Raw genomic sequence first — 20,755 nt, 5'->3', positions numbered from 1 at the left:
GGCGACGCCCCCACCCCCGCGCCTGGAGCGGCGCGCTGTTGGGCACGTTCCGCGCAGCCAATGTGCTGCTGCACTGGGACCGCACTCGAGCTCGTACGAGTCCGCACGCGTGCGCACTTAGTTGGTGTTTTCCCAACGTGGTCCGGACGGCGGCGTGGGCGGCGGGGGAGGGAGGCGACATCCGCGCGGCACCGCCAGGCACGGCACGGCGGGCACGGCACTGCCAAGCTTTACTTCGTGCGCTCCGAGTTCCGCGCGCTCCGCGTCGCAGACAGACGAACACGGCTGGGAGCTGGAGGCTGGAAGCTGCAAACTTGCGCGGACGATAATGCGACTTCCGCTCCGCCTCCGGCTGCCTCCGGCTGGACGGGCTGGACCGCCAGTGGCGCGGTTGGGCGCCGCCTGGCTGCGTTGGCCTGCGTGACGTCATCGCCGACCCCGCGAACCGGCAAACAAAGCGGTGGCGGCGGCGTGCCACTGAGAAAACAGACGTGGGTTGTTGGAGGATGTCGGTTTATTTTGGATGACGCCTCGTGCCTCGTGGCGCCTGCCGTCGAAAAGAGCAAACACAGCACAGGGAAAACAGATTGGAAACACATCGATCGCGGTGGAGTCCAAGTTGCGCGGGCGGCACGCTCATTCCGGGCAGTGCTTCCGCCGCTCTGTCTCTCTCGCACTCGCGGGGCGTCCCGTTGGGTGCGAGAGAGACATAGCGACGAAACGAAATGCGCGGCATTTCCTGTCTGCGCTGCCGCCGGCTGCCGCCCGCCACTCCGCGCGCACAATCCTCGCCACCCTCGCGGCAAAGCAGGCAAAGGCGCTTTGGCCGCTTTGGGCTTACGGCGCGCCAAGTCCACACTTAGCACCTCGCCGCGCCCGGCATGGCCCGGCACGGCACTGCGCGCCACAGAGTCCAAAGTCCGGCGACGCGACGCCGCGCCACACGCTCTTTTAATAAGTCTCCCGCGTGGGTGCACTGTTCCACTGTCCAAACACGTGGAGGGATCATTTGTGACTCGGAGCCCCGGCGCTGTCCGCCGTCCGGCCGCAGGGACTCCGTCGAGGCACCGGCGCGCACCTGGCCGGGCAGGAGGGGCTTCCCCCGAGCACACTCCGGCCAGGCAAACAGTGGCGCCCCCGCACATGGCGCCCCTCCGGGCGGTGCTGCCGGCGGCGCGGGTGGTGCGGGCGGGCCTAGAACCTGGTGGCCTTCTCCTCGAGCCGCGGCGCCAGGGTGACGGTGGAGCCGGTGACGACGGGCTCCTCGGCGACGCCCAGCACCTCCTTGCGGCGCTGCTGCCGGCGCCGCAGCCAGGCGGCCACGGGCGGGGACAGGACGCCGGGCCGCAGGTCGTCGGGGCGGTCCGGGCCCGTCACCAGCGACACCAGCGAGCCCAGCACCATGACGAGCAGCCAGCCGATGGACGCCGTCCACAGGTACGACACGCGGTACAGCGGCAGCACGGTGGGGCTGCGGGCAAGCGGGGTGCGTCAGCGCGTCAGCGGACAAATTGAAACGTCAAACGCCGCGGAGCCGCGGGCCGCAAACTACCAGATTACAGCGTGATCCAGCCCGCCGCGGCGGTTGCAAGTTTCGTCAAAGTAGTTCGGCGATGCGTTCGGGCGAGCAGCAGCGAGCAGCCCACTGCGTTACCCGAGCTCGCTCCCCGCTCGAGGGCCCTGCGCAGTCAGCCTAAGTCCCCTCCCCTCCCCAGGGGCCCCCTCAACTTCTCGGTGTCCATGTCGAGTTGGGCGCGGACTGCGAAGCAGGCCGAGCAGGCCGAGCAACAGGTGTACAAAAGCAGGGCATGCTGGGTGGCCGGGAGGAGGGGGCTCCGGCGCCTCATTGTGCAACCCCAGGCCTCCGACCGCAAAGAAACCGGATTCGAGCATCAACGCCGCTGCCTTTGAATAATTGGGCGCGTGGGGTGGGGCCGGGGTGGGGAGGGATCCCACGACTTACTCGGTGGTGGGCTGCGGGGTGGGCTCGACGGCGGGCACGCAGCCAGTCACGTTGCTGGGCAGTCGCGGGTTGTTTATGCGCCCGTCCATGGCCATGAGCTGCGCGCCGACGGACATCCACGTCACCACCACGAGGGAGGTGACGGTGCCCACGATGGCGCCCTTGTAGTTGGCCCAGGGGTTGAACATGCCGAGGGAGAAGAGGCCGAACTGGGTGCCGGCCGCGATGCCCGTGAGCGTCATGGCCACCTGGATCATGTACTCGACGTTCTGCATGGCCATCATGATGCCGACGCAGAGGAAGCCGAACACGGCGCACGTGACCTTGGCGAAGACGGCGGCCTGGTTGGCGTTGAGCCTCTTGGACGTGTAGCTGCGCCAGAAGTCGTCCAGCACCACGCCGGCCGTCGAGTTGAGCGACACAGAGATGGAGCTGCGACACCACAAAGATTGTGTTCGAGAAACTCCCCGAATATGGACCAGGGGCGTCGACACCGGGGGGGGCAGCGGGGCAATGCCCCCCCCAAGTTTTGTCCAGGGGGGGGCAGGGGGGGGCAACATTTCGGGCCAAAGGAGGCAATATTTCGGGCCAAAAAGTATTTACTTCGCTCTTTGCTGAACCTTTTCGAATCGGTCGGCGGCCGCGACACCCACCGAGTACATAGCAGCAGGCACAGACTTGTTTCCAACGGTACGAACGAAGTCAAGCCAAGCAAACCTTGTAAATTAAATGCAAGATATTTAGTCACCTGTTTATCCCTTTTTTCGTTCTTTTACCCATACATTACCTTGTTTTACGCGAATAACAAAAACGCCTGAAGGTAGGCAACCCGAACGGCAAAGGGCCGCTTGCCCCCCCCTGAAATTCGGACGCGTCGACGCCCCTGATATGGACGCACTCGTTGAACAATAAATCGAACAGATCAAGCCTGCGGCGGAGTATGACTTTGGCGAGTCGGGCTGACCTGAGAGCGGCGGCGACGACGCCTGCCATGAACAGGCCGGGCAGGCCTGGCAGGTGGCCCTCCACCCTCATCACGAAGTGCGCCACCAGCTGGTCGCTCGTGCTCACGATCTGGAACGCGAGCGAGGGGCGCGGTCAAGGCCATGTCACCGCCACGCCACCACACCACGCCCCGCCAAGGAGGCCGTCTTACCCCGGCGGCCAGGGGGTCGCAGTCCCGGAAGTAGGCGTACATGAGCAGGCCGACGTAGGTGCAGAAGGAGATGATGCAGACGACGCCCGCGGAGAACACCCACACGGCGCTGCGGGGAGCACACCAAAGCCCTCGTCACGCACAGGGCCTCGGGGGCACTCGGTGCTGCGCACCGTGGGCACCCCGGGAAGAAAAGCGAAGCGGTCAGTGGGTTGACTTACCGCCTGGCCGTCTTGAGGTTGGGCACCGCGAGGTAGCGCTGCACGCACGTCTGGTTCACCGAGTTGAAGCCCGTCCAGTACATGAAGCCGCCGATGACCGCCCCCCACAGCGTGGTACGCTGCAGCGGGTCGGGGCTTATGCTGTTAACACACGGCCGGAGGGAGCAGGGGGGTCAAATAAATGGCAGCGACGAAAAAGGAAGCGTCGGTATTTGATTCCTGGTCCATTTTGGAATGCCAGTCAAGGCGGGTCGGCGCCCTGCGGTAGGCAACCCATCTCACGCGGACGTCCGAGCAACGCAGCAACGCGATGGCTGCGTCCGGGAGCCGTTTGGGCTTGTCTTCCGAACGCTTCCAGCCCATTGTCCCCTCGCAAAATGATGTGTTATTCGTAAGCCCGGGACGACGTACTTGAAGATCTCCAGGCGGCCGCCCTCGGCCGCGGCGGTGAAGACTGCGCCGAAACCGCCGACCGCCACCGTCCCCATCACGAAGATGATGACCAGCGACAGGCAGAAGATGCACATCTGGATGGCGTCCGTCCAGATGACGGCCTTGAGGCCGCCCTGCGCGCACAGGAGGTGAGGTTAGGTCATGCTCTGGTGACACAGTCACCTCTGCGCGTCCCACGGCAGTCAAGGCGGTTCATTTGAAATCAATACCCTTACCGCAAGGTAAACAAGCCTCGTGAGGGCGTTAATTGGAGGGGAGGGGGAATATTTGCTTTCTAATTGACATCGTCAAATCGGAGGCGGGAGAGAGCGAGAGTGAGAGAGAGAGGGGGAACACAGCGGCGGACGGGGGGGGGGGGGGGTGTACACGAGCGCGCTCTGGGCTGAAACGCCTGCCTAAATGGCAGGCATGAATTGGAGAGGCAGGCTCACCAGGCCGGTGTAGAGGATGCAGATGAGCATCATGACAGGCGCGGTCCACATCCGATGCAGTGACGTCACTGTCAACACACGGAAAACGGTGAAAATAGTCGAGGCCCATTTGACTCCGCGCGTCCCGCCCGGCCCCTTGCCCGGCCCCTTGCCCGGCCCCTTGCCCGCCCACACGTACCTTGCTCTAGCGCGAGGCAGGGCACGTACATATACATTGGGATGGTAATGATCTGCAAACACGACAGGAACAATAAATAGCCTTGAGTAGTTTCGGCACGCGCTCGTGGCCGAGCGATGGGTGCGTTTGGAGGTTAGGTTGGTCACCTCGTCAAAAACGAAGATGAAGGAGGAGACGGTTCGGACCGCCCGGTGCCTGAAGCGCACTTGGAGGTACTGCACCGAGAAAAACAATGACCCTCAAAGAAATTAAGAACAACAGGAGGACTCAGGCAAGGGAAGTGTCACGCGCATCATCAAACCTCGTACGAAGATTTCACGCCGAGCCCGGTGAAGACTGGCAGGAACAGGTAGTTGATGGCGAAGGACATGAAGAAGATGCCCAGGATGATGGCGTAGTATTGTGTGCCGTAGCTGTAGATGTCACCCGGGGTGCCAAGCAGGGTTATCCCAGAAATGTACCTGGAGAAGGAGCCCCATTTTTCTTACTTCCGTAAAAAGGTTTCCAACCAACATTCTTATCTTGAATATCTGTATCTATGCACCCACCCATATTTCTAGCCTATAATATTAATAAAACATTTCTATCAGTATTCCTAGAATGAGCCAACCCGAGCCAACAGAGAGGTACGTCGGGGCCCGGTCCTCTCGCGCTGTCATCTCGGCGGTACACATTTAGCCTCAGTCTGCCGATTGCCAGGCCGCGTGGATCCAGCGGCGCTATCTGACTTGTGAGCCGCCGCCGCCGTGCGTCCAGAGATTACCGCGGGGGGCTCAACCAAGTTGGAGGGGGAGGGGGGGGGGAGTAATCAGGCGCCTGTGGGTCTCTGGCACAGAGTGGTCGCCTGACCCACATCGGACCCACACCGGACTCACCCCGCGATCAGGGAGATGGCGACGGGCGTCATCTTCATCTCCTTGTTGCCCAGCAGGTACTCCCCCTCGGTGCTCTGTCGGGAGCCGCAGCAGCCGTAGTACAGCCCGACGAGCAGCGAGATGCCCAGCGTCAGCGCCAGCACCAAGTAGTCCACCCAGCCGAACAAGTCCTGTCATCAAGCAAGCGTGTCATCGCCCTTTCGAACCCAGCGTGTGGCCCCACCAATGGATTGCTCTCCGAACAAGGGTTCCATTGGTGGGGTCACTCGTTCGGTTCGAGGCCTGTTTAGCGACTCTGGAGCGCTCTGGAGCTGGAAACGCGTCCGCGATTTTGACCGCCTCCACCGGCCTTCTGGCACACGGTGCAGAGGTATCCCGAAGTTCGACTTGGGACTGGCAGCCATAAAGGCGGCAAACAGCGCGCCTCAAAGTCAAGTGCACGTCACAGTGCGCCGCGGGGTTTAACTCGCGTGTGTCGCAACCGCCTTCAAAGTGTCTCGTTCGTCGTCACTCGTTTCTCCTTTCTCCTCGTTCTTTCTCCGAGGCAAAATGGCCTCTTGAACGGGTTCCAAGGCGCCGCGGCGACGCGACAGCGCGACAGCCTCGGCGACAGCCCATGCTGCCCGTGCTTCCGTGGCTTTGGCCGCTTTGGCCGCTTTGGCTGCTTTGGCGTTTCCGAGGGACAATTGCTCTGACATCACGTCGTGGGCCAGAGCTGGGTTGGGCCGGGCTGCGCGCTGCGGGACTGTACCGTACCGCCGTCACTCTACCTGGCTTTGGGACTTTGGCACGGCGAACCGTGCATTCCGGCACCGAAACACCACTCCAAAATTTCCGCCGCGGAAAAGTCAAGGTTCAATTCGATGCCGCAAAATGGGCTTGAACAAATGGGAGGCACGCGCTAAAAAACTGAAAGCCGTGTCATGCGACATGTTAAAGATGATGAAACTCGGTTTAAAATGATAAACTGGGAAAAAAAAACACTGGTTCAGGGGCTTAGCGATTTACGAAGCCATCACGTGAGGTCGGGCGACCCAGCGAAGAGACATTGACCGTTGGTTATCTCGGCAGTGCCCTGGCTGGCGGTGCCTCAGGTCCAAAGTAAACACGCCGGCTCGTACCGGACGTGCATCAGACTTCAAATTAGCGCGCCCAAAATGAAAATACCGTCGCCGCCTCGCAGAGAGAAAGACGGGCTGACGCGGAAATTCCGGGAAAGGCCCCGAGGGAAAGCGGGGGCGCTTGTGCTCGCTCTGCGTCGCTCTGAGACTCACCGCCGCCGCCGCTGGCGCCATGGTGGTGGAGGGCGTGCTCGGGGAGCTTCCGGGGCGGCGAGGGGCCGCGGGGGCGGCGGGGGCGGCACCAGGTGACGCGGGGCAACAGGTGCGAGGCCTCCCGCGGGGGCGGCGTCGAGCTGCGGATGGCACGCCGCGCACGCTGCAACCTCACGCCGAGCACGCCAAGCAGGCCTCCACCTTCGAGACGACGCGCTGCTGGACTGGCGCGGCGGCGAGGCCTTGCCGGCCTTGCCCTGCCTAAGGCGGCGGTGGGGCCCGCGGCCGCGCCCAGCAGACTCATTCCTACAAGCGCGGCCGTCGCTCTGTCCCTCTCGCACCCGCACGGCACGCCCCGTGAGTGCGAGAGAGACAGAGCGCTGCTCGGAGGCAGTCTGCGGCCGCGCTATCAGTGCACGTCGGCTCCGCGGTGCTACGCGGTGCTACCTCCGTCACGACTCAGTCGGGCGGCCTCCTCGCGCGCACGCGGCCGCGTCGCTGTGTACTCGCTGTACTACTGCGGCAGCGTGGCCTCCACCGTCCCGTCCGCCGTCGCGTTCCTGGAGGAGTTGAAGCAGTCCATGATCACAAACATGACCCGCGGCGCACGCCGAGTGTAAGACGGCCCGACCGGGCGAAGTTCGAGGGACCGATATCGAAAACGCCCTTAATCCTGTCTCAAGGAGCGGCCTGCCTGTCTGCAGCAGTCTGCAGTGGCCGCGGACTCCGCGCTGGCCTCCAAGACGAGGGTCTAGGGCTGCTTCTCGCCGCGATACCGCGCTCTACCGGATATCGTGAAGTGTCGCGTAGAAATAAACGTGTGTTTACGCGCTTTTGAGGAACGCCTTCACCCGATTTCGTAACCGGGGCGTAATGCCGGGCCCAGGCGGCGAGACAAGATTCCGCGTGGTTCTGACGAGATTGGGTTGCCAGCATTGCGCAGAGAGAGGGCATGAAAAATGTGCATGTTTCCCATGTTTGCCCCAGGCCGAGCCGGCCTACAGTGGAGTAGCAGCTGTTGTGCGGAGGGCCAGGGCCAGGACCGCCCCGCACCAGCTGCGTCTGCAGCGCGCCACGGGCTTCAAAGGCAATGGCGGGGAGGGGCGATTTGAACGGCGCCTCGTACACCTTGTGCTGCGCGTGTTTGGTACAGTAGGACCTCGATCAGTGCCCATTGCGAAAAGGAGCCAGAGAGAAAGAAGGGAGAGAGGAAGATCGGTCTCTGTGCTGGTGGCGGTGTGTGAGTGTGTGTGTGTATCGGGTGGGGTGCTGAACGCTGTGAAAGGTTAGGCGGACTGGTCAGTCAGTCTTTGCTCAACTACGCGGGAAGGGTCTGTGTTCGACCGCGGCTTCGTCGAACCGGCTCAAGTTTGCCATCGAGCACTCTGGAGGTTTTTGTCGCTGGGCCCGTCCAAGGTGTGATGATCGTGTATGAGGGCGCTGGAGGGTTTGGGACAAATAACAAGATTTGACACGTTGATATAGGCAATAATTTATTCTGACTTAAGTAATTCCGTAACACATTATACAAAGAGGCTTCAGACTACACATTGACTAACATAATCGCTGTTTAGATTGATCAAATACATCTTTCGAAGAAAAAAAGCCTAACTACGAACGTATCAAGTAGTCATCATTCTTTTTCACAGTCATTGTGGTCGGTCGTCCTCATCCGTAACCGAATCAAACATTACGCTTAAATTCGTAACTAATCTAGCGGAGAAACAAAATGACCAAGCACAATTTTTTTGAGGAGTAGCGTATCACACAGTGCCGCAGGCGTACGCTACAACAACATTAAAATGCCACTTTTTTTTCTTACATTTTATAAATCAATGGGACGAAATCGAAAAAGGCCGTAGTCGGCCTTGTGTCGCGGTTGATCCACACAATACGCCAGTGCAGTACTGGAAGTTTCTTTCGGATGAGAGTGCAATACAGTAGCTCTGTGATTGTAATTTGCTCCGCTGCCTCAACCAGGACAGCGTCAAACAACCACCGACACCCATGCTGCGCGGTGCGGCGCGGTGTGGTCGAGCAGGTAAAGCGGGAACCGCGATCCCAACACACATTTCACTGTTCAGCACATGTCGTTTAAACTGTGCCGACATGAACGACGTAGTCCGCCACCTTCGACGTCGAAATGAACTTCTCGAGGCGCGCGAGCACACTCGCTGTCCTTGCGCGCGCACTAGACGGCCGAGATGGCGTTGCTCTGCGCGCGCTGCCCGGCGATCCTGATGGTGACGTGGTGGTGGCGCTGAACGCCGTCGCGGTGCACGCCGTCGCGGTGCACCCCGTCTCGGCGCGACGGCGACGTGCCCAAGTGCGTCACCGTCTCCGTGGCGGCCGACGGGTTGTCCGGGACGGCGGCCGGCTGGTCGCGCAGCGTCCGCGCCCACGTGAAGGGCGGCACCTTCCTGCGGACATCGCCGACGTCAGACACCTCCAAGGAACAGTGGGCTGATTCCGTCGCTCTGTCTCTCTCGCCCTCACGGAGCCCCGTCGGGGTGCGAGCGAGACAGAGCGACAGCTGGGGAGAGGAACGGCCGAGGGAACAGCACCGGAGCGAGCGTCATGCCTGGCACAATACGACTAGCAAACCAAATTGAACAATTAATCCATTCTGACGGGTAACAGTCACAGCTACTCAGAGTTGAAACCTTTGCTAAGTTAGCTCTCCCTGCGGAGCCAGGGTGGCCTGCGGCAGGCCCGCGGCGGTCGTCATCAAGGTGGTCGTTGGTGGCGGGCACGGCAGCCGCCAGCCAGCCAACCAACCCCCTCTGGACCGCGTCGCCGCGTCGCCGCGTCCGGCCGGTGCGGTTCCTTTGTGAGCCCAGGGGCGGTGAGACCGGAAAGTGCGCCTGCAGCCTCGGAGGCAGTGAGGCGGCTGCCCGGCCTGCCCGGCCTGCCCGCTCGACGCTGTAATGACCCAGAGGAGCCTAACCCGCCTAACCGGCAGAGCGCCGCTGGCGGGGCGGGGCGGGGCGCGCAAGGCACACTTTGGCCGCGGCGGGGCGGTGGGGCCGGGGCCCGTGCAGGGCGACATATTGCCGCCAGCTCGGTCGGACCGGAACAACGGCCGGCCCGCCCCTGTTGGCCCGGACCCAACCAGCCCGTCGCGCTGCAGGGCCTCCAGGCGCCTCCAGGCCCCAGCGGACGGCAAGGGGACTCTGGAGCTGACGCTGGAGTGGTCCGGGCTGCGGGCCTCGGAGCGCCCTGGAGGGGACCGGGGCGGACTGGGACACGCCGGGAAGGGATCGGGATTAAGATAGGCAGCGAGAAGTTTAAATGAGGCGCGCTTTCCCGCATGCGGAAGTGGAACACGAATCCCTCCACACTCGCGGCTCCGGGCGGGGCGGGGCGGGGCGAGGCGGGCGGCCCGGGGGACGCAGCCTGCAGCCCGCAGCCAAGACGGACAAGAGCAGACGATCCGTCGCACAACCCCCCACCCCAACCCACCCCACGCCCCGAAAGAGGGAAAAGGAGGCAAGGGGGCTGAATGGGGATTGAGGAATGAATAGAGGCGGAGAGCGGCTCGGGGCTGATCCCGCTACAAGTGCGGCCCCCCGCCCGCCCCCGCCCGCCCCCGCCCGCCCCCGCCCGCCCGCCCGCCGGCCGGCCGCTCAGCGGTTGGGCTGACCTGAGGGTGCGGCAGATGTGGGTAGAGAAGAGGCAGTAGATGAGCGGGTTGGCGGCCGAGTTGAGCGGCGCCAGGCTTTGCACGAAGGACGCCACCGCGATGTTGGACTGCGTGCGCGGGATGTGGTCGTAGACCTGCAGGAGGTTGAGCACGAAGTACGGGCTCCAGCACAGCACGAACACTGCGAAAGACGAGACAAACGTTTCGCTCTGAGCTGGCCAGAGAAAGCCGCGAAATTTAATCAAGGCTGCGTGCAGGGCCTGCAGCGCCACGTGCGCTGGCTTACCGAACACTATGACGAGGGTCATCTTGACGGTCTTGACCTTGGCGCGGGGGATGAGGCCCCGAGACGAGGCGCGCCTGCAGTCGGGCTCCTCCTTGGGGGGGCCGAAGCTGCCCCCCGCCGGCGTGGCCGTGAAGGGCCTCGGCCTGAAGGAGCTGACGCGGCCCTTGCAGCGCGACGAGCCGCCCCGGGCCGAGCCGGCCGCGGCGTCCGGGAGGCCGGCGTCGTCCTGGGAGCACCGCCAGCGCGTCGGCACGCTCTTGACGCGCTCCAACAGCGGCCCGGGGATGAGGGCGCGGTGCGTGGCGCGCGGCCGGCGCGACGGGCCCGTCAGGCCGTGGCTCTTGTTCCAGATGGTGCACACGATGACCGTGTAGCAGGCCGAGATGATGATGGCCGGCAGCGCGAACACCACCAGCGCCACCAGCGTCACGTACAGGCGCCAGTGCCACGGCTGCGGCAGCTCGATCCAGCACTGCCGCTGGCCTGCAACACAGAAAGACGTCGCGACTCGCTTTTTGCAACTGGCAATGCATCACGCGTTGCATAGGGTGCACGCCCGGCCCGCCCGGCCCGCCCGGCCCGCCCGGCCCGCCCCCGCAGTTCGTCTTTCGGCCCGGCAGGCAGGCCGTGCAGTGGCAGCTGCTTCCGGCCTGTGATTCATGTGACGCAGCGGGCGGCAGCGGGGGGCAGCCACCCCACCCACGCTGCCTCCCTGCTCCCTGACACGCACTCGCCGTCCACCGCAGACTGATTCCGAGAGTCGTTTTCGGCGCTCTGTCTCGCTCGCACCTACACGGGACGCTCCATGTGTGCGATAGAGAAAGCACTATGAAACCGGCTCTCGGAGTCAGTCCACAGTGCGCCCTCTCTCCTCCATATATTTAAAGCAAAATAAAATAGTTTTTCCACGCAACAATTCGGTCAAGTTCTTTTAATTTTTTTCAGCATTGAAGGGCTGCTCCCGCGCGCTCACTCACACTCACTCAGCGCGGCGCACGACGCATCCGGTCCGTGGAGCCATGGTGGAGCCGAGCCACGCAATCACGACCCTGTCGAGTCAACCCTCCGCGCTGCCGCGCTGGGCGCCCTTCTCCCTCCAGACTCCAGACAGCACACCGATTCCGAGTCGTTTTCATCGCTCTGTCTCTCTCGCACGCGTGGGGCGCTCCGCGTAGGTGCGAGAGAGACAGAGCGACGTGCGGTGCCGGTGCGCGGCGGGCCGCCCCGCTGGAGTGGCACCGCCTTAATTAAAAATGGCTTTGGTCGGCCGCCTCACCGCGATTAAAGGACGCCGCGTCAAATTAGTGGTCGCCGCCGTGAGCCGCGCTGTCTCTCTCGCACTCGTGGGGCGTTCCGGCGCCCGGCGTCTCGCTGTCTCTCTCGCACTCGTGGCCGGGATCCCGCAATATTTGCCGTGTCCGAACGCACGTCATAAAACGCACTCGGCCGTCGGTGACAGTAACGGGGTGTGTGAGTAATACTCACACACGGGGAGTAACGGCTCGACGGCGTGGCGCACATCGCGCTCGGCACCTCGCGGATGCCGGAGCTTTTCCGCGCGGACAGGCGGACGGATAGACAGACGGACAGACAGACAGACAGTGGGAAGACAGATCAGACATAACAGAGACGACCTAAAATTTCTAGGGCAAAATCCATTCAGGTCGGACGAAAATCGATGATTGCCGCTGAAGCGCGCTCTATCGGGCCGGGCTGAGACACTGCCAGCGTCCGTGTGAGAGAGAGAGAGAGAGAGAGAGAGAGAGAGAGAGAGAGAGAGAGAGAGAGAGAGAGAGAGAGAGAGAGAGTGGGTAGACGCGCTGGAGGCGCGAGGAGGAGAGGGAGAGGGGAGAGCAAACACGAGCGGACAACGACCCCCGCCCCGCCTAATTGATTTTTAAACTTTTCGCCGCTGAGCAAATGATCTAAGGCTGGGCCGAGGCGCGGAGGCCTGGGCCAAGGCCTGACGGCCCGACGGCCTGACCGGGCGCGGCCAGCGGACGTAAAGTCGACGTGTTTGTGGTCCGTCTTCGTGTTTTCCCGGGGGATGTTATCAGATGCTCTCCGGGATCGGGCCTGCCGTGGCGGGGCCCGGCCGGGGCCGGGGCCGGGGCCGGGGCGGCGGGGCCGGGGCCGGGGCCGGGGCCGGGGCCGGGGCCGGGGCCGGGGCCGGGGCCGGGGCCGGGGCCGGGGCCGGGGCCGGGCCGGGGCCGGGGCCGGGGCCGGGGCCGGGGCCGGGGCTGGGGCCGGGGCCGGGGCCGGGGCCGGGGCCGGGGCCGGGGCCGGGCCGGGGCCGGGGCCGGGGCCGGGGCCGGGGCCGGGGGCCGGGGCCGGGGCCGGGGCTGGGGCCGGGCCGGGGCCGGGGCCGGGCCGGGGCCGGGACCGGGCCGGGGCCGGGGCCGGGGCCGGGGCCGGGGTGGGCGGACGGCTGGATCGTCACTGATAATATTAGACAGAGTACCGGCCGCGACGCCCTTGCGGGGTCAGACAGCTGGAAAAGACGGGTTGCGACTCGGGATCGGCCGTCAGTGGGAGCGAGACAGACAGCGGGCGAATGTGACTGGACAGTGCATACATATCGGCCGCTACGCAGTGGGGGCAACACGGGACGAGGACTGCGAGTCTCGTCGTCACAGACATTCGTCGCCGCTGTGTCAGAGATGAGATTTCGGGGCCCGGGGCAGCCGAGGCGAGCCGAGGCGAGCCGAGGGATGGCTGAGTAAAGGGAAAAGGGCGGGGGACAAGTCTGGGCCCGACTGCCGACAAAACGTAGCTCGGAGGAAATGAAGGCAACGACCCACCGCCGAGCCGAGCGCCCACGCCTCCTGCTCTTTGCTCTTGTTGACGCGCCACAAGACGCGCTCGTTCATCCCGCAGCAGCCACCCTCTAGGCGAGCCGAGCCGCGCCGAGCCGCGCCGAGCGCAGCCAGAGCCGATTCAAAAGCAGTGCTGCGGGGTTGCAGCAGAAATCGGTTTTAATCCAACTCGGCACTGGCTGCCAGCCCTGGCTGCCGGCACTGGCTGCCAGCCCTGACTGCCGGCCCTGGCTGCCGGCACTTTGATCCGATGGCGGCGCAAACACACGGCACACGGCGCGCGGCCGCCCCAGGGCCTCGGCTCGGGCCTCGGGCTTTGGCTCGCCGTACTCGCTGAGTATTACCGCGCAATATCGCATTGTCAGGGCGGACTTACGGCGCAGCTTTGACCGGCGCGCAAAAACGCCGCCAAAGCGCCTGCCAGGTGTAGGGCCTACACTGTAGGCACAGCGCGCGCTGCAAAGCCAACAACATCAGGCACGCCTTCAGATGATTGTCGCGAGTATAATCATGTATCCTCATCTGCTTTCACGTTAGCGTCGTTAGCGTAACGTTTCCTAAGAAATTTTTGGCTAGGGATGCCACCAGAGACGCGAAGGCACGAAAGTAGCATCGTTACTGCAGGCCGCAGTCCGTCTGTCCGTCCGTCCGTCCGTCCGTCCGTCCAGCACCTCCGGCGCGCCAATTATTTTGCCGAAAAGTTGAAACGGAGCCTCGCGCCTCACGCCTCGCGGTCCGGGAGTCTGGTGTCTGTAGGGAGAGCAGCACAGCACGGCCAACTGCACCCCGCGACGCCACGCGGAAGAGAATTCGGGCGCGGCGGGGCGGGGTGGGGCGGGGCGGGGCGGGGTGGGCATGTCTCTAGAGTAACGAAATGAGAGAGCCTGCCGATGACGTCACGGCGTGGCAGAAGGCCGGGGCCGCCGTGCCCGCGTCGCAAGCTCGGGGGGAGTTTTAGTGAATTAACGAGGACTCGATTTTAATGTGACCTTGCACCCCTGTCGGCCCGGCTCGGCCGGGGTCGGTCCGGGGGCGGTCGTATCCCGGTAAACGGGGGCGAGGCCAGCCAGGCGGCGGCCCTGGAGGGGGCGTCCGCCAAGAGGAGGAGCAAGTTTCACTGCGCAGTGGTGTGCCGTGTGCCCCCGGCCAAGGCCGCCGGCAGGACAGAGACGGGGAGATGCAGGAAAAGAGCACGGCAGTACGGCGGGCAGCCGTCGACACCGGACGGGGCAGCACGTCGACACCGGGAAGTCCACCTTCTTGAGGGCTGCGCCAGGCTGCGCCAGGCTGCGCGAACGAACACCGAGGCACTGTCTTGTCTTCCGTGTCATTTCCCACCTCACCTGCCGAGCGATTCAGAAGAGTGGTCTCTGTCTCTCTCGCACTCATGGGGCTCTCCGTGAGGGTGCGAGACGCACCGAGAGTCGAGTCGACAGCGCGACGGTGCCAACGTCTCTCCCGTAATTACGGACCCGCTAATTGATTCGGCCGGGTCCAGTCCCACCCCGGTGGAGGCGTCGGGGTCTTCTACAAGTTTCGCAGAATAAAGACCGTCCGAAACGAGGTCGCGACGCGAACGGGTGGCACGGCAGGGCAGGGTCGGGCGGAGCGGGTTGCCGCGGCGGCAGGGCGCTCGGCACGGCGTGGCGTGGCTGGAGCCAGGACCTTGTGCACCGCGCGGCCCTGGCGCCCGCTTCCTGCTGTGCGGGCAGACAGCGCCGGCGGCCAGCGGCCAGGTCGAGGCCATCTTCACGGCCTTGTTGACGCTGTGTCCGGGGGCGGCCAGGCGGCTGTTGCTCAAGTCGCGAGGCGTCGCCTGGGGAGGGCCTGTTTGGCCTTCTCCGCCAGCCTGCTCGGTTTCCGCGGGTCCCCGTCACCGCCATCCAGGCCGAGGACGAGGCCGTGACGCTGGCCGCCAGAGCCGCCTTTGCCGGCCGCGCCGTGCACCCCCCCCCCCCAAACCCCCACCGCCACCAAGTTATATCAGCCGCGCGGAGCGGACAACGCACGCGCGCAGAATGGAACGGAATGTTTCACGTTGGCGGCGGGTGACAGGCGCCGTCGAGAAGGCCGTGGAGATGCTCGCCGTGGCCTCCAAGGAATACCCAAACACGCCGCGTCGCGCCGCGTACTCACCCTGCACCTCGCGTTCCTCGAACAGCAGGAGGGTGGGCACGGCGAAGAGGAAGCTGAGCGTCCAGGCGCCCGCCACCAGGATCCTTGAGCGCCGGCCTGGAACACAGGATGCGAAGGAGCACGGTCAGGGCGAGAACAATTTCTGAAGAATGCCGACGCGCCCCGGGCTGCCTTTCGTCGGGCCGCGGGGATTTCGTGAAAAACAACTCCGGAAGCGGCGCACCGCCGCACTGCTGGGCTCGCCGAGGATGCCGAGGACGGTCAAGGTGAAGAGGGTCACTGCCATGGCGGCGCTTGGCGGCGTTCGGCGGGGCTCCTACCCCGCGCGCCACATCCACGGCCCGGATGAGGCCTCGCAATCCAATGAGTACCCTCGCCGGTTCGCCGTCGCCGACGCTTGTCGTTGAGATATTGGGGCCCCGAGCCCCAAGCCCCGAACGGGAGCGGCGCGGCACGGCACGGCACGCCAAGCAGAGCGAAATGCCAATATTTGGACAAGCAGCGCGAGCACGCAGTCTGGATTTAGGATCGCCGCGGTGCCGCCTTAAGTGGGCCTTAAGTGCACCCCACCCGTCGTCTCCGCCGGGCGTTGGGTTGTTGAGGCGCCTCGAGTGTTCACCACAGTACACCGCGTCTATGCGAGCGGAGCCGATTTCCAGGAAACCGTGCGCAGGCAGTTCCCTGCCAAACCGCCGCCAAGGGCCATCATTTTCCGGCTCATCGCCGCGGGCGCCAGGCCGCGGGGCCGCGAAGCTAGGCGAGGCGGCGCGAGGCTGCTCATTGGCAAGCCGGGGGGTCGCTGGCCCCGAGGCGCGCCCTTCCCCCTCCCCTCCCCTCCTCCCCCGCCGCCGCGTCGCACTCGAGCTTCTGCCCTTTTTTCTCGCTCGCCGATGACCTCCAATGTCTTTCCGATACGCTTCCCACGCCCAAGAAAGTATTGGGCTGCGAAAGGGGGAGGAGGGCGGAAGCGGGAGGGGAGGGGAGGGGAGGGGAGGGGGAGGTTTGAGGGGCGTCACGAGCCGCCTCGCCAAACACTTTATCAGAGATTGAAGTCAAACACGACACGTCGTCCTGGCCGTCCTGCCATCCTACCGCCCAGCCCGCCCTGGCCGCCACCGCGCGTCGTTGCCTCACTCTGCTCTTTCCAGCCCGCCGCGCCCCGCCGCGCCCCGCTTCGCTAAGCTTGACTTGATGAATACTGTCCCAAAAAAAGGACGTGCACACACAGAGACGAGTGCGCGCGCCCGCGCTCACACACACACACACACGCGCGCGCACACGCACGCACGCACACACACGCACGCGCGCACGAAGAATGTACACGCGAGATCGCCCCGCCCCTCCCCGCGCCGCTCGGCCCTGGGAGGGGAGAAAAACTTGTCAAATCTTCGCTTGGCTGCTGCTGTTTCGCCACTTGGCCCTGAAAGTGTGACCGAGGCACGCGCACACGCCTTGCACACGCCCTCACACATCGCGACCGCAGCGCCGACCCCTTTATTTCTTTCCCGTCCCCTTATTCCGTGCATTTTCCTCGACGAGAGGATTCCCTCAAACGAATACCCTCGCGAAAACTTACACATGGAAAGAAATGATGGATGGTGGTAGAAAGCGACATTTTTTTCCTCGCTCTGCGTCTCTCTCTTTTTTCTCTCTATCACTCTCTCAGTTCACTGGTGGCTGGTACCGCAGTGCGGTCCACCCAGAGGGCGCTCTCTCTGAGCCTTGACGCGAAAAAATCCTCAGCCATTTTGTATAAAATATTATGCAGAGTCACTGTACTGTGAGCACCCCCCAATGAGTGGGAGGAAGGAGGAGGGAAGAGGCCTCCCGAAAGTGCCTGTACCTCCGGAGGCCAAAACACGGAAACAAGTGAATTTGCCAGTTATTAGCTTCCGCAACTTTTTTATGAAAGATTTTTTTTCTTGTTTGTGCCGTGCTCGGCCGTGCCCCTACTACGTGGCGTCTGCTGGAGAGGCAAAATTAGCCCACGCGAGGCGGCCGCGGCGCGGATTGCCACGTGGCTCCGCCCTTTGCGAACTGCGTCTCTTTTCCCTCTATACCACTGTACTTTGGCCGCGACATGCGTGCCACGGTGCTGCCGGCCCGTGTCACACGGCGTGTCACACAGTGTGTCACGCAGTGTGTCACAGGCGGGCGGCAGCCAAGAAGGCTCCGAAAGGCTCATGAATACAGAGTGGCGCCGCGACTCAAAGGCACCTCAAGTCGCGGCCCGAGCCCTTGCTGCCCTGCCGGCCCTGCCCGCCCTGCCCTGCGGCATGCGCGTATTCAGCGCCACCACCACATCGAACGGGGAACGGCAGTGCGGGGCTAATTCGTCGCGTGTGTGAGTGTGTGTGAGTGTGTGTGAGTGCGCGCGCACTGTATGTGGCCATGAGAGAAGGGCCCTTATCCTTGATGCGCAGCTTTGAACCGGACTTGGAAATTGAAGTCCGGTTTCATTCAGGGCGGTCCGTACTGCGCCTTTTCCTTTTCTCTCCTTTTTTTTCGAGCTCGTTACTTCGTTTCGGGCTTTGGGAGTGGCAGCAATTTGAGGCCTCGTGAAAGGAAAGGCTGCGGTTGTTCTCAGCAGGGCCGGCGGGTTATCCAGCAAAGCTCTCGGACTGCATGATGGGGACGGGGCGACGGCGGCCGAGGGCCCGTCCTGTTGTCTGAGCCGCGCGGCAAACCCTGGTCAAACGGGCCCTGCACCGCCGTCGTGGCGCTGCCCCGCGCGCCCTCACGGGGCCCTATGAGCCCCCCGTGGGGCCCTGCGGGGCCGTGTAGGGGCGTTTGGCGACGGGTGAACAGCCCAACCGAAGCGAACCGATGCGAACGCGAGCAGAATCAATGTTTGCCCTTGCAAACGCAACAACTCGCCAACAAGCGACGCGGCAGCGTGCTGCCATGCTGGCGGGCTTATGGGTACACAACACAAACAAAACAGCGAGCAAAAAAAAAAAAAAAAAAAAAAAAAAGAGCGAATAAGAACCAGCGGAACCGGCCGGGCCCTCCATTGTACGAAACTGAATAAGGAACACCCACACTGCCAATCCAAGTGTGAGACAGTCTCACTGTAGGCTGGGGACATTTGTCTCACGCTTACATGTGTGAGCCACGTTTGTCTCACGCTTGCAGTGTGAGACATCGATGTCTCACACTTGCAAGTGGAGACAAGATTTGCCCTACTCTTGCAGACGTGGGACCCGTGGCATTGAACCACAGAGCTAGCATAGGCAGCAAGTGTGGGACAAGTTTGTCTCACACTTGCAAGTGTGAGACATCGATGTCTCACACTTGCAAGCGTGAGACAAACGTGGCTCACACATGTAAGCGTGAGACAAAATGTCCCACACCTACAAGTGTGAGACTGTCTCACACTTGGATTGGCAGTGCACACAAGCGCGCAAGCGAGGCCTGTTTGTTCTCGATCTCGCCCCACAAAGCGGTGCAAGTTCTGCGCGAACCCGTTTTATTTCACTCCCCGTTCCTCCGCGTTCCGCGCGGGGCAGCACCGGCCAGCCTAGGTTTAACCGGGCTCTTGGCTGAGACGCGCGGCGCGCGGTCACGGCGAAGCGATTGGCGAGGCGAGCGAAGCTCTCGATGTTGTGCGTCGCCGAGTCGCCGCGTCGCCGACGACAGGGTCTGGCCGGGCGGGTCCGCCCCACGCCCCGGCCCGGCACCCCGACTGTCTTGCTGAGTGCACTAGAGCAAGGGCTCTGGGGTGCCTTCCAGTCCCTCCAGTCCCTTCCAGGCGTGCGACCCACTTCTCAGGCCACAGCGTGTGGGTACGCGTCGGCCGGGGCTGGCTGGCTGGGGCTGGCTGGGGCCCTCCACCCTGCTCTCGGGCATCGAGGCAGGGTGGGATGGGGTGGGGCGTGCGGAAATATGAGACAACTTTTGAGGCTTTGTGGCGCTGGGAGCGCGTCTGGGAGCGCTGCTGGGAGCCCCGATGGCCAACATGGATGGTGCTATTGTGGTGGGCCGCCTTACATGACAAAGGATCGCCCGGAGCGGAGGGCCTGCGGAGATGTTGGCAGAACCAATAATGGAAAAAATAAAATAAAATCTAAATTGTGCAGCGGAGTCGCAGGCCGCCGACTAATCCGACGACCGCTCGACTCGCTGACTGCCATGGACTGTGCTATGGACTGTGCCGTCCCATCGGCCGTCTCGACGGCTCAAAATATTGGCATTGCAGGGAGCTGTGTGCCCAGCAGCCTTCGTTCCCTTTCCTCTTTCGGTCAGTCTTCCCCCGTTTCTTGTCCTCCTCGAGGGCGCCGTGCTGCAGGGCGGCGGGCAGGCGGCCCTGGGGCCCAGACCCCGAGGCCCAGGCCCTGTGCGGCCCGGGCTGTGGCGCCCCACCTGTTGCAGCGCCGCCGTCGGCCACCGTGTATATAGTGTGTGCACCGAACGCCGAGCGTGATCCCACCATGATAAATCGAGTTCGCGAAAAAATAAAGGAAAACAGAGAAAAGACCCCGCGTTGTGTCCTAGTTTTTTTGTGTTCCTGCGTGCGAACGTGTATATTTTCTCACATTTCGTGGGTCGGGATTAGGCCAGTCCGCCTCTGGGATAAACTGCGTCTGACGGCGGCGGCGGCGGCAAAAGGTAGACAGTTGGTCCGGGTCGCACGGCGTCGCTGGCGGCGTGCAACTAGCCTCAAAATATTTTTCCAGACTCATTAAAATTCTTGGAAGCGCCCTGCCAGCCCTGCCAACTCCGCCAGCTCGTTCACACAGTGGCTCACCTTGACCACGCACAACCGTGTTGCCCGTGTGGCGGCCGGGGCGGGGCGGCGGGCGGCGAGCGGAGCGAGGCGAGGGTCGTCCCCTCAAGGTCAGCCTCGTAAAGGGTTGCCGACCAGGCGGGGCGCGGCGGGGCGCGGCGGGGCGCGGCGGGGTTGGGGCCGCTGATGAGATCTTTCCTAAGAACAAACGGCTCAACCCGAGCCGCGCTCTCTGGGCTGGGTCCGGGCTCGGCTCGGCTCGGCCCCGTCCGGCCCACCCTATGCCTCGGCTGGTTCCGATCCGGCTCGACTCGGCTCGCACGCGGCGGGGCGGCGGGGCGGCGGGGCGGCCAAGCACGTCGCCGTAGGGCCGTGACACCTGATCGCGCTGCTGCGACGACTGTAAGGGGAACCTGTGACCCCCTCGGCCTCAGCGGCCTCAGTCCCACACCTATCCCATGTCGCGCGCCGCAGACCGGGGGCGCGAGCGAGCGGCGCCACCGCCTGGTGCCACGCCTCGCGCCACGCCTCGCGACGGCGACGCGCCCGACCCCCGACGGGGACCAAAAGATCACAGGGTCAGTCGGGGAAGCCGGA

At 63.8% G+C, this 20,755-nt stretch overlaps 2 protein-coding genes across 2 annotated transcripts in view; both read right to left on the bottom strand.

The window, feature by feature from the left end:
- Positions 1-496: 496 nt before the first annotated feature.
- Positions 497-6,668, bottom strand: LOC117641767 (sodium-coupled monocarboxylate transporter 2-like). Its single transcript, XM_034379372.1, has 12 exons — positions 6,552-6,668; positions 5,278-5,447; positions 4,704-4,863; positions 4,549-4,617; positions 4,403-4,454; positions 4,225-4,292; positions 3,752-3,906; positions 3,341-3,481; positions 3,120-3,228; positions 2,928-3,037; positions 1,964-2,395; positions 497-1,471 (listed from the first exon to the last, which is right to left on the bottom strand). Exons 1-12 carry the CDS (start codon positions 6,570-6,572, stop codon positions 1,195-1,197), a joined length of 1,764 nt encoding a protein of 587 aa, XP_034235263.1. The 5' UTR covers positions 6,573-6,668; the 3' UTR covers positions 497-1,194.
- A 2,214-nt stretch (positions 6,669-8,882) lies between these two features.
- Positions 8,883-20,755, bottom strand: part of LOC117639917 (neuropeptide S receptor-like) — a 30,800-nt gene continuing 18,927 nt past the window's right edge. Inside the window, exons 6-9 of the mRNA XM_034375976.1 lie at positions 15,433-15,528; positions 10,481-10,963; positions 10,195-10,375; positions 8,883-8,967 (exon numbers count right to left, since the gene is read on the bottom strand). Coding sequence (XP_034231867.1) covers positions 8,883-8,967; positions 10,195-10,375; positions 10,481-10,963; positions 15,433-15,528 — 845 coding nt within the window. The remainder of the gene's footprint in view (positions 8,968-10,194; positions 10,376-10,480; positions 10,964-15,432; positions 15,529-20,755) is intronic.

This window comes from Thrips palmi, unplaced genomic scaffold (genome assembly GCF_012932325.1).
Source record: "Thrips palmi isolate BJ-2018 unplaced genomic scaffold, TpBJ-2018v1 HiC_scaffold_1, whole genome shotgun sequence".
Taxonomy (NCBI): Eukaryota; Metazoa; Arthropoda; class Insecta; order Thysanoptera; family Thripidae; genus Thrips; species Thrips palmi.
This window is presented reverse-complemented; position numbering and strand designations above follow the sequence as displayed.